The following is a 13541-nucleotide window of genomic DNA, read 5'->3' on the forward strand; positions in this document are numbered from 1 at the left end:
ATTCAGTATATACAGAGATTTCTATTACTCTAAGACAGATCAAAATGCACGTTTTTTCTGAGAAGGATCATTTGTTTAACTAGGTAATTATATAATTAGATTAAGTAAATTCCTTTTGAGAAATATTTCATGCTGTATTGTATAGGAATTGTTTATTTACAGCTCTTACTCCTACATTGAACCAAATGTTAGGTGTATCTGAGATCATAGCCTCTTAGAAACCTTTTGCTATGAGTTGTGAAAACAGAAACAAATAGAAATTCCTAGAAACAGTCAAAAGTATTCTGATTTACATTTTAGAAAAATTTTATTAACAGAGTTAATAAAAGCTTATTTAAACCCCCCTGTCATTGAAGCGTAGGAACAAATGTGCCAAGGATGGTATCAAATAGTGAGTAATTTGTCATCTGATATGGTGATAAAATTTTTATGTAAAAACTTCATTATTGAAGTAATATTTAAAATGTTTGACGAGAGATATCCTTAGTAGGTAGTGAATTTTAAAAGATATAAAGCAGATCAGTAGTGCTCCTATGAAATAGGTGAAAAACACGATGACCAGAACCTACTGATAAAGCTGTTCACTGAAATCAAGAGAGAAGCGTACCAGAGATGGAAAAGCTGACGAATACCTGTTGAGAACTACAAGGGCACTGCCAGGGAGTGCAGAGATGCAGTTAGACAAGCAAAAGCTCAGCTTGAATTGAAATTGGCCAGAGATGTCAAAAACTACTAGAAAGGGTTCTTCAGGTACGTAAGCAACAAGCAGAAACAGAAGGAAAATATTGGCCCGCTGTTAAACAGGAGAGGTGAAGCAGTCACCGACAACGCGGAAAGGGCAGAGGTTCTCAACACTTCCCTCACCTCTGTCTTTACTCTACCAGCACTGTTGGCCCCCAGCCTTGGGAACAACAGCCGGGTTGATGCAAACACAGAGCCACTGTCAGCGAAGGCAGAGTTGGTATGCCAACTATCACAGGAGCTTGAGTCCTACACATCGATGGGCCCTGATGTTATCCACCGGAGGGTGTTAAGAGAGCCATTGTTGCAAGACTGCTCTCCAGAATCTTTGAGAAGTTGTGGAGACTGGGGGACGTCCCAGAAGAATGCAAGAAAGCTAACGTCACCCCCATCTACAAGAAGGGCTTAAAGGAGGATCCAGGAAATTATAGGCCCATCAGTCTGACTCAGTCTCTGGGAAAGTTATGGAACGAATCCTCCGGGGGGCTATCACAAGTCAAATGAAGCACATGATTGGGAAAAGTGCTTGACAGACCTGATCGCCTTCTACAACAAAGTAACCTGCTCGGTTGATGTGGGGCGAGTGGTAGACATTGTCTACCTGGATTTCTCCAAGGCTTTCGATACAGTTCCCCACAGCCTCCTTCTAGAGAAACTGATGCATTACGGTCTAGACCAGTGGTCTGTGCGGTGGGTGGGGAACTGGCTGAGAGGTCGCACCCAGAGGGTGGTGGTCAATAGCCCCTTTTCAAGCTGGCAGCCTGTCACAAGCGGGGTCCCCCAGGGATCGATACTGGGCCCAACGCTGTTTAATACCCTCGTAAGTGATCTGGATGATGGGATAAGGTGTACTTTGATGAAATTTGCTGATGATAATAAACTGAGTGGGGAAGTGGACACTTCGGAAGGGAGAGGCACCCTGCAGGAAGACCGGGATAGGCTGGCAGAGTGGGCTAACAAGAACCTTATGAAGTTCAACAAGGACAAGTGTCAGGTCTTGCACCTGGGAAAACATAATCCATGAGTGCAGCACAGGCTGGGATCTACCCAGCTGGGGAGCAGCTCTGTGGAAGGGGCCCTGGGGGTCCTGGTGGACAAGCTCAATATGAGAGAGCAGTGTGCTGAAGCAGCCAAGAAAGCCAACAGAATGCTGGGGTGCATCAACAAGGGCATCACCAGCAGAGATAAAAAAGTCACTATCCCGCTCCACTCGGCATTGTCACGATGAGAACAATAATCTATTGGAATAATCTCCCCAGGGAAGTGGTGGATTCCCCATTGAAAGATAAATGGACATGTGTCCTTAAATAGATAAATATTTTTTATATTTATTAAAAAAAAAATATCTATTTATATTTATTTTGTGCATACATTTGCAACCCATTTTTTAAAAAAATCACACCATCTTAATACTGCTCATCCAGTTGCTGTCCTAGAACATAGTAAGCCATGCAAATATCCATTTATGATCAAAATATCTTTCTTGAAATAATAAAAATTTCTCATGTTCTTAAAAGGAAAACAGAAACACAGAACAGAGAGAACATCTGTCAACGCTAAGCCTAATTTAAGAGCATAAATATCTCATCAGAACACTAAGAAAATTTCAGATTAAATAAGCCAAATAACAACAAAATTGCACTAACGGTCAAACATATTTAAAAAAAAAATGATGCCTTAAAAAGTCATCTGCTTGCTTTCATATGATAGAGCAAAACATCACGAACACCCAAACAACAAAAAACAAGTTTCATTCAAGCCTAAAGGAACAGAAAAGAACTTAAAAAGCCAGAATAGCGTTGGTTGTACTGGATCTGACAAAAGAGAAAATGTCTGAAACTTCACTCAGAAATTTAGAGGAACTTCCTGTAAGACGTAACACCATTTAAAATGTATTTTAATTAAGAACTTGCTTTTAGTATTCCTATGTTTTGTTTTGAAGGAATCTTCCTCTCTGTTGGACTGGAAAGGTGGGTAGAAATATCCTCCGAAAAATGGCCTGTACGCTGTGTGTCACAGCCAGCCTTGTTAGGAAAACACGCACCCCCCAGATTTCAAGGTTGCACCTGCTCATCTGGAAAGGGAAATGTCTTACCGTGAAATGCCTTTCTGAACCTTGTCTTAACGTTAATCTAGTAAAACATAATTGCAAACTGTTAAGGTGCACACAAAAGCATGTTTTAGAGCAGGTACTAATTTATCACCAGATTATGTTCCACTAGTACTGCTGGAAAAATTCTTCAGCATCTAAGCTAAACCAAAGAGCTCAACCTCCTGCCACCACCTAACGCTGGCAATTTCACCATTTAAACAGCATTATAATTATATTAGCTTGAATAAAGAAACGGGCTCGATGACTTCAATCAGCTATTGTTATATAAATGGAATTCTGGAATGAACGCGTGGTTTTCCCTTAATCTGTACACTTAGCATGTATTTCAACTTCACGTTGAACAATTCCGCTGGCTTCCTTCCCTCTCAAGACCAATTTTGCAATATTTGTAAAACCCATTTTTTTCACATGCTGAGTATTTAATTTGAAGTTGATAAATGGTGAATATTCCAAGACAGAAAAGCAAGAAGTCTGGTTTAGCAAGAAGAGAGATAAACAGATTAGACAGATAAGGAACCTATTACAGCACATCCTTTTTCAGACAAAATGCAACTAAATATAAGACTGCTCAGAAACTCCCAAATCTAACAATAGTACTGGTGAAACAGCTTGGAAATAGGGCTGAAAAACACGAAACGAAAACCAGACATGCCAGTTTCGGAGGTTTATACTCTTTTGCTACTTCCAGCAAACTTGTGGTGAACAAAAATTCTCTGTCTGTGTATCTAAACAACTGGTTTACTCACTGCAATTATTAAGAGATAACTGAATTTAATAAGAAAGTGAACCAACCATCAGAGTATCTCTATGATTAAAAAAATAAAGTCTTCCAGGAAAACCTCATCTACAAGTAATTTCAATGTATCCAAATAATTTGGAACATCTGAAGTTGGCTGCTCCGTTCTGAAAATTTCTGCTGTGCTAGAAGCCTCGCTTGGAATATTTTTTTGGCAGGGAATTAAGACAGAATCAGAACGATTTTTCTCTAGGCAATAACTGACCCGATTCCTTAATCAAGCTTCCTTTTTCTTTCCAAAACCTACCAAAGCACCATGACCAAGAGATTTCTTTTGTTTACTTGTTCTTGAGTAAGCTCTGTTGTCTTTGTTTGAAATCCCGGTTGCACATTGATAGAAATACGCATTTGTAGAAGTTTGGTTAGGACAAAGTAATGTTCTGTCAGCCTCAGTTCAGTGAGAACTACACTAGGTGGGCTCCTCTATGCAACTCTTTAGTACCTTCATCCAATTACTCCAAATAGCTGGAAAAAAGTTATAAACACTAAGCCTCATAAGGTATTTTTTACAATGATAACTATTATTACGTGCTACCCCAAAATCCTTCACTGTGTGTGCCATACTGAAGCCAGACTCATATTCAAAACTTCTGTGTTCATCAATCATGGCTTTCTCCGAACTTTGAACTATACAAAACTTAAAGGGCACATCAGCTTCAATCAAGGCAGTTAGGAGCAGTCCGTTCGGTTACCCACGCTGTCCTCGCTCGCTGGTTCATACGTGCCCGTGCTCATTGCAAAGAAACTTAACGTCACCACAGTCTCGTTTAAGCTGATGACTTCTGATGCAACGGCTTATGCTACAGTATGCATGCAAATCTCTGGCAATGAACTAAAAGAAAGAAAATGCTTTAGACAGAATTAGAGTGGAATTAGAGAAGAGAAGCTGCTTCTTTTGGTTCCAGGTATATCAGTCTGTATTTCCATTTCTGCCTTCCTAGGTGGTACCAAATGAGCTATATACAGATGGAAATGGACCATCTGGTTTAGTCAGCACTTGCGCTCTTTAGAATTGCTTCCCAAGTACAGTAAATTACTATCTGGATGATTAAACAGGACATTAAGCACAGAAACTCATTCGGTTTAATTATGTCAGTGAAACTGATCGAATATTAAAAATGTTGTTTCAGGTGCCAATGGTGAAAATAATACTTCCTGATTCAGGGTGTTTATCTTTCACCAAATTTAGACTCGCAAAACAAACTGTGGCTGCAATTCAAATGTTATCTTTTCTCAGTTATTCCTCTGTCAAACGTAGACTGTTTTCATTTCCAACAGATGATTAAGGGAGAACAGTGGTAAGCAAGATCCTGACAATATCTGTCAGACTTCCAGAAGTCTGCCTGGAGATAACTTACTGATGTCTTCAGGTGCCAATAGAAGAGGAAAATTTAAGGTCCATTTTCTCATTTTGTGGGGGATTGGTTTGATGGGTTTTTTTCTTTTAACAACTTTTGTAAAAACATAGGTCTAAGCTAACATCCAACAGGGACTCAGTTTTTAAACCAGGTCAAAGCCACCCTGAAAGACACGGTGGTTTCCAAGCTTTTGGGTTTTGGACTATTAACAATTTACAGTGGACACATCAGCTCCTGCATCACTGGGATTAAACCTTCCACTTCATCTATGGAAGAAGGCAGGTTTTTTGCATGGTACAATCTCAAATCATCAACTCTGCTCCTGGGCAAATAGAGTTCGGGGATTTTCTAACACGCTGTGAGTCAAAATTTATTAGCGTAAGTATGGAACAAAGGTGTGTGCAGCGCTTGTTAAAGCACCACATTAATTCTTCACCTTCTTTGTAATCACAATAGAAATTACACAGTAAGAGAAAAAAAAAAAGAGTATAAAATGTATGTAACTCCACAATAAAACCATAAAGACAAATTTCTCTCCTTATAGCAAAGAAACCTGAGTTTTGGCAAGCAAGACAAAAACATCTTTTCTCCTAACTCCACTGCCTTCCTTTTCTCTTCCCACCATGCCTTTCATGTTTTTTCACACCACTGAAATCTGTGGGTATTCAAAAAAGATCTAATTCCATTTAGGAATATGTGAGAGTACATGAGTCGATGGAAACTTCATAATCAGAAAACCTCTTGAATTCAACAACAGGATATTTTAATTGATAGAAGTCTCTGATATTTCACAATATTAAAATGAAAATTTTATGCCAGTTATGAAGTTGTATTTACAAACCAGTACAACTATCAGCTAAGAAAAAAGCAATGGGAAAAAAAAAAGCTCAAATATTTCAAGGACAACATTGGACTAGAAATTTTGTTAGGAACAGTAACAGTGAGCTACCCTTCCTCAAAACATGACTGCAGGCCTCCCTCTTCCCACACTGGAAAGCGTCTGCAGGACAATGCTTAATCCACACCCAAGTTAAACCTAAATATCCGCACTACTAGGATAAATCAAAATACTGTAAATCTAGTACAAATAAGTCATTAGCTTCATACACTACTCATGAAAGTCAGAACGCTTCCCTACGTTACCCTACAGTGTATCAGGGAGTCCGAGGGACACCAAGAATTCCGAAGCGGCACTGTCCCCGCTGTTCAGCATTTCTATATATGTGCTGCCTGCAAACACTCAGCTCTTCATTGTATTTTCTCTGCACAAGTGCAGCCTTTGGAATTTGCAGCTACTCCACTAATCTTTATTAGCCTCTACTGAACATGTGCAAACACATTTTTCAGATATTTCTAACTTGGAAAAACTTGGGGTTTTACAACATGAACAGCAAAAGGCAAACACTTGGCAGGGACGCTGCAGCAAAAACATTTAACAGATAAAAACCAGAATACTTTTAAAGAAACCAAAGGAATTTTTTTCCTAAAAGAGCAAAAGAAATTTGTTTTGCTGCTTTATTGTCACAAGTGATAGAAATTTTCTGTCATTTCAAAAAAATCCTTTTTAATACACACTTTCAGGCAGAAAGATGCTCGAAGCTTGATAAAGTTAAAATTAATCAACATGGTCTTTTGTAAAATGAATTCTGTGGCAATGGCGAGTCCACAAATAACATTAGCAATTTCTTCATCTTAAGTTAACGCAGCCACATTTGACTGAAATCCGATGTTTTTTTATCAGACCACAATGCCGTAATTTACATAATAAACAGTCATAATCTCATAGTTAGTGAACTAATTATCTGATTTTAAATTTGGAAAGGGTTTGCACTGTTAATTCAAGAAAATTGTCACATCCTTACTTGTCACTACTTGTCTCTTCTGAGCAAAAGCATCTCCCAACAGCTGTTGCTCAGGAAGCACCGCCTCAGTGAGGCAGGATGGGGCAGGATTCCTGCGGGAACCTGTACCTACCTGCTGCACTGCCACAGGAATGGTCTAGCCCGGATGACTCTTGGCTGACTGTACAACCAGACCTCAAAAAGAATCCTTTCCATGAATAAAAAGTTCACATGTATTTGAAAATGACCGTGTTGGTTATAACACATTGATGATAGTTATAAGACTAACAGGCTGTTCTTTTGCGATCACATCCCAGCTGGAATCTATTGACAATCGACCTATTTAAAAACTATCTTTATTAAAATTAAAAAATCACGTTCTATTTAACTGATTTACTATATAGAATTATCGTACGAAATACAAATATTAAAAATATCTTGAATTTACCACAGAAGTCAAACCCACAGTATTTTAGTATATCCATTTCCTTCAAAGCATGTTGTTTCTTTTTCTACCATATCTAGTATGCACACAAAGAAAGTGTTTAAAGAGATTTTAAAAGGCCTTGAAATTTAATGGTTAAATTAAAACTAGCATACAATGAATTGAAACAATTGTTATTTCCCTAAGTGATACTTCCTAAGTATAATGATCAGAAATAATTGCACGCAATCAAAAACCGACAGCATGTCTTTTGCGTGACAGACAGACAAGGGCAGTGTCTATCTTCAAAAGGTCAGTTGTATCCATGTTACCAAAACCTGATGGTGTGGAAAAAAAACAAATCAAAACAAAACACAGACAAAGCAGTGCATAAAAGATAACTCAGCAAGAATTGAGGCAGATTTACCTGACAGTAGCATTGGGTCTTTGTCAACAGATTTGCGGACTTGGTCTGACTCTCCAGTTAAAGAGCTTTCATCGATCTTAAGATCGTTTCCTTGAATAAATATCCCATCGGCAGGTAGAAGATCACCTTTCAGTAAGAACATGGTAATGGAAAACCACAGTAGTTTAGTAAGATTGTTTTTATAACTACATAACGATTGTTATTATAAAATCAGAATTAGCAAGAATTGCAGTAAAATGTAAAATGAAAGCAAAAGGGAAAGAATGACTACCGTATTAGTCCGTATTAGTGCAATCCTATAGAGAAGGGCTTTTGTATTGCAAATACTTTTTGCCCAATGCTATCCCAGAATCAGAATGTGTCGCATTTAACACAGGATGAACATAACCACTGAGATTTGGCAGGGGGAGCACTCAACGTGACACAAAGGTTTCTACATCAGACTTCATAACAGTGGCTAATAAACAGTCAAGCTGCCCTTTTCCCCTTCCCCTCTCAGGAAGCCCTTAGCTAACTCCAGCAGAGACCTGATGGTTGACAGAACAGACATTTTGCTGGAATTTGCCTGTTCAGTCAAACGTAGAGCACACAGAGTTCCTGCAAAGGTCTTCCTGCTCACTGGAGCACAGGGCTTTCCCCATGGCATATGCTGATAAGGCACCCACCTACTAGAAGCACCCGATCTGGGGGATCTTCCAGGATCCATAGCTCAGAAGCAGCCTACCAGAGGAGCACAGAGGCAGAATTCCCTTTCACAGAGCATTTAAAAATACTTCCTCTTATTCCTAACCCGAGAGAAACCCAAAATTCCAAATATTGTAATCCTCCATGAAAGAGAATTACCTCTGTATGAACAGTTCTGGTCTTTGTCAGTGAAAGGAAATGAAGATTACAAAACTAAATTACCTCGTGCAATTTGATAGCAAGTGGCTAGGGTTTCCCTTTTGCCCTAACAGCCAAATTGTTACCTTCCTGTGGACAATAAGGACACCACGTAATTCTCTGTCATTTAAATCACTTGCAGTGAAGTGAGTCTATTCCGCTAGAAAGGGAAAGGAGAGTAAATACAGTTTAGCAAAGTAGTCATCTAGTTGTCGAAACTTACCATATTTCACCTGTGCAATGTCACCAACTACTATCTCTGCCACTGGGATTTGGATAACCTGCCCACCTCGGACAACAGTAAATTTCTGTTCCTGCTCAATACGACTTTGAAGCCCACGGAACTGCTTCTCCTTGCTCCAGTCATTGAAGGCAGTGACAAGTACAACACAGATAACGGAGAGCAGGATGGCAGCACCTTCGATCCAGCCAGCTTCAGCCTCACCTTCATCTTCAGCTCCTCCTGTTGCGGTACCACATCCTGCAAAGACACAACATTGAGAATGATTCAGTCAAGTGAAGATCGGGTTTATCACTACCACAAGAAGAAAAACTCGCTGAGAAATCCCGACCAGGTTGAGGAATAGAACTGCTGTTCAAAGTACTCTCTGCCAAATTCAATGGGGTGGAATAGAGAAAAAGTAGAAATAAAGATGCCCGAGAAAACAGAAAGGAAACAAATCAATAGAAATTTTAGATCTTTTATGTGTTCTACTGAACAAGCTATCCTTGGTAAGCCCAAACTAAACAAATGGGAAAAGAAGGCACCGATTGTGTTATCCAGTAGAAGGGCTGATAGCTTCACCTGAGCCATCGAGCGTTTCCAGGAATAAGGAGGGCTCACTAAGAGTCACAAGAACCTCTAAAACAATGAGTAACGTCAATCAACTGAAAGCAATGACATTAAGATTAAAGAAAATAGATTAAATTAAAACAGATTTAAGAAACAATTTTCAATACAACTTCTTAATGTTCTCAACGAAACACACTCATAAGGAACACAACAATTACTGAGATTAACTAAGTATATAAATGGGGTATCTAAGTATTTAAATGTGATAATGAAATGCATTAGGGAACACTGAGTAAAAATAATAGCCTAATATTAATTCATCCGTCTTCCTTACAGAGAAAAACAGTGGCACGCTTGTAGAACTGTAAGCACATTACTGTTGTCACAAGTAAAACAGTACTAAAAAAAGTATTCTACATACTAATTCTGAATCGCTTTATACACATCTGCTAATTATTTATTTCAAAGTCACATGCAATTAAAATTTAAATCCTAGATAGTATTCACAAAATAAAACTAATATAGCTCTCCTTAATGAAGTGAGACCTCAAGAATGACAGCTTATAACAGTGGGCAGCAAAGCACAGATCCTAGAATCACACCGTTCAGAGACAGCCCACCGGACAGGAGGGGAAAAAAGAACTCGGGCTGAACAGCAGCGCCTCCTCTCCTGAGTGACTGAGGGGGAGAAGAAATCTTTTAATTTTTCATGAAGAACTGAACTAGGGGGGCATTTGACATCCCTTTTCCATCCCACCCAGGTACCAGGGACTTCAGCGACTTAGAAACCGTGCTGCTTTCATCTATGACTAAAGTTGAATTGTGGTATATTCGTCACCTGTCATTAGAGGGAATTAACAAGCAATTTGATCTCTATTTTTACGTTACCAAGATTTCCCTGTAACATAAGCATCATCATTCACTAACCAGCTGAGTAATTACTCTTGCATATGAATAGTAACAAAATTATCAAAAGCCAAAGGAAAAAAGATGAGACTGAACATCCAGTAGGTGGACAGAAGAGCATTAAAACAAACCATGTTTTTACCAACATTCTCTGTAGTTTAAATTTCGACTTGACCTAACTGGAAGGCAAAGCACACTCCCAAGAGAAGGGGCTTTCCTAGCAGGGATGCCCTCAGACTGCTGACCCATGGGAACCTTTATCAGCAGTACACGAACCTTGCTAAAAAAAACATTTTTATAGTACCCAAGAAAGAAATAAAGTAACCTTTTGTAAGTCCAGTACCTTAAGATACTTAAAACCAGTTGCAAATGCAACTTACAAACCACATCTGCAATTTCTTCCTTCTGCAGAACATTACTTTTGGGAAGGACTAATGAACTTTGCTGTGCTTAACCTTAATCATCTAAATTGATCTACGTTACATTTTAAATTCCTTTTCCAAATCAGTATGTTCACCTTTGCATCATTTGGACCGAGTGGTTTCCTAGTACAACTAAATCTGTTTTGGCAAACGTAAGACAAAAATTCACAATTCATTTTTTCATTAGATACGGTTTAAAATCAAGTATCATGAATATCCTACTCTTTTTAACAGCATACCTCCTCTCCTGTTTCTCATAAAGGAAACATTCCTGGTCTTGCCACAAAGACTGATTTTATTTCCTTTTTAGCTGGTTGAAATTTAGTCTAGCTTGTACAAAAGTACAAACAGGCGTCGTTTGCTCCGGCGATCCCTTGGTCGAGGGTAACTGGCAACAGCACCACGCAGATTGCCCCGCGGAGGCTCTTCAGCAGCTCTAGGCATTTCCACCCGGCTGCTATTTATTTCCTTTATTCCGTAGCACACCTTCTTAGGCTTTCACTGACAATTTTCGCTACCTGCATATGGATTACTCATAATTTATACCGGCACGTTTTCTACAAAATCAAGAATTAACATTATGTAATAGTTAAATAGAAGTTTTTAGTTTGAGCTATACTGGCATGCCCACAAAAATCAGCCATCTGAAAGGCACAAGCTGCGCTTCGTCCTTCATTCACAGAATCACAGAATGGTCAGGGTTGGAAGGGACCTCTGGAGATCATCTAGTCCAACCCCCCCACCAGAGCAGGGGCACCTACAGCAGGTTGCACTGGACGGCGTCCAGGCGGGTTTGGAATGTCTCCAGAGTGGGAGACTCCACCACCTCTCTGGGCAGCCTGTGCCAGTGCTCCACTACCCTCAAGGTAAAGAAGTTCCTTCTCATGTGAAGATGAAACTTCCTATGTTCAAGTTTATTCCCATTACCCCTCGTCCTATCACTGGGCGCCACTGAAAAAAGACTGCTCCCATCCCCCTGGCACCCTCCCATTAAGTATTTGTAAGTATTAATAAGATCCCCCCTCAATCTTCTTTTCTCTAAAGAGACCCAAGTCCCTCAGCCTTTCTCCATATGAGAGATGTAAGATTCTAAGGATCCCATTATGGCTCTGGACACATGTAAACTTTATAGTAAAATATCAGATGAGTAGAACACCCTCCCTCTCCAGCAGAAAGCTACCAGATGTGAGAAGAACCAATAGGTTTGGTCACTGCCTCTGAGATGCGTCAGAGAAAAAGTCCCGCCAGGCAGTCAGCACCCTCGAGCCCACCACTAACACCCGGTACCTTGAATGGCTTGGAGAGTAATATTCTGTGCCCCCACCTGATTCGGTGAGAACAGGTGAAAAATAAAAATAGTCATTGACTTGAGTAATGAAATGAATCTTCTGTGTATGTGTTGTCAGATCTATCTCCATGTTAACATAAACGATGCCATTCCTAGTATGTTCATGTAACCAGAAAAAATAGTCTAACATAGCACGTAAATAATACAGGATGTTATCATTAAGATGAAAGGAGTTGTGTTTACCTGTCTCACAGATTATGCACAAGCAAAGAACATAATTCACTCTTCACATTACAGATGAAAAAAAATGTTTGTAAGAACAAAAGAAAATCTGGAGAAAACAGAATGAAGTTAGATTAAGCTCTTGGAAGGTGTCCCTGAATTTGACAAGCTTCCACACTGAGAAACAATTCACGACTTTAACTTCTAAAATCCTGAGAAAATACTCCATAACCAAATGGAAATAACAGAAATTCAAATGCATATAATTTATCTTATGCTCATTCAATCAGACAATGCTAAATTCAGATGAAGGAAAGATATATTGAAGGGGAGGAGAGAATTCTTGGAGTGAGAGCCAGGAGTAGAGAAGTTCAGTGACAGACATGGTCAAAACCAGAAGGTATTCTTTTAGATGGATGGAAGAAATGGTAAGTTGCTTTATGAATTTTAGAATCCTTATTGGTCGAGATTCAATCTAGCTTCTATAAAACTCCAAATGTTGCTTCTTATGGTGACCCACTGGTCCAGGTTATCAGACACGCTGAGAGGTAAGTTCACCTGTAGAGGTGGACATGTAGCATGAAGCAGACAGCTCCCACTGGTTTTATTCAGTATGACTCCAAACAGTCAACTGGGATATGGGAAACATAAATTCCCCCCCTCCCCCCGTCTCAAAGGATCAGAACTCAGGACCACAATTCCAAAGACCACGAAGAGGTTGATATTACACAAATGGGAACCTTAGTCACTGCCCTGCAGGCTGGCCGACCATGTCCTCTCCTAAGCACCACGAACACGTGTTCCTGTCTGCTCTAGCTGATTTCCTCGTCTAATCCCACGTCAGGTGAATGGTAGTCCTAAACTATCAGAAAAAAAACAGTCCTTCGTTATCAGTATGGTGCAGGTTAGGAGGCAGCAGAATGTCAGCTATGTGAGGAGGTTGAAGATGACGGACTAGGGGAGTCCAAGTACAAGCAGCAGCTAGCCAGGCTTTTGAGTATCGACCGTTTGCAGGTAGATACTTGTAACAACAGTTCAGAAAGGAAATTGCCCTTCTCGTGGATCTTGCCTAATGTAACCAAACCCAGGCTCTTTAAGTGATTAGCCAAGCTCATCATCAGACCTTCCCACAATTTTGTCTTTGCCTTTTACAGTCCCACAGAAATGAAATGGGATAGAACTGCTGGATAAACTAATGCAAAATGTGCACAGCAGTCTCATTACAGGAACAAACTCTAGAAACTCTGAAGAAGTAAATAACTATCTAGTTCTTACAATAGTAAGAATTCAGAACAGACTTTTTTAAACCGGGATTTACAGACAAGCAG

At 39.6% G+C, this 13541-nt stretch overlaps 1 protein-coding gene across 1 annotated transcript in view; it reads right to left on the reverse strand.

The window, feature by feature from the left end:
* The window catches only part of ATP2B2 (ATPase, Ca++ transporting, plasma membrane 2), a 130411-nt gene that overhangs the window by 93170 nt on the left and 23700 nt on the right, over window positions 1-13541 (reverse strand). Inside the window, exons 3-4 of the mRNA XM_009889960.1 lie at window positions 8806-9063; window positions 7701-7826 (exon numbers count right to left, since the gene is read on the reverse strand). Coding sequence (XP_009888262.1) covers window positions 7701-7826; window positions 8806-9063 — 384 coding nt within the window. The remainder of the gene's footprint in view (window positions 1-7700; window positions 7827-8805; window positions 9064-13541) is intronic.

Source organism: Charadrius vociferus, unplaced genomic scaffold (genome assembly GCF_000708025.1).
Source record: "Charadrius vociferus isolate BGI_N301 unplaced genomic scaffold, ASM70802v2 scaffold67, whole genome shotgun sequence".
Lineage (NCBI taxonomy): Eukaryota > Metazoa > Chordata > Aves > Charadriiformes > Charadriidae > Charadrius > Charadrius vociferus.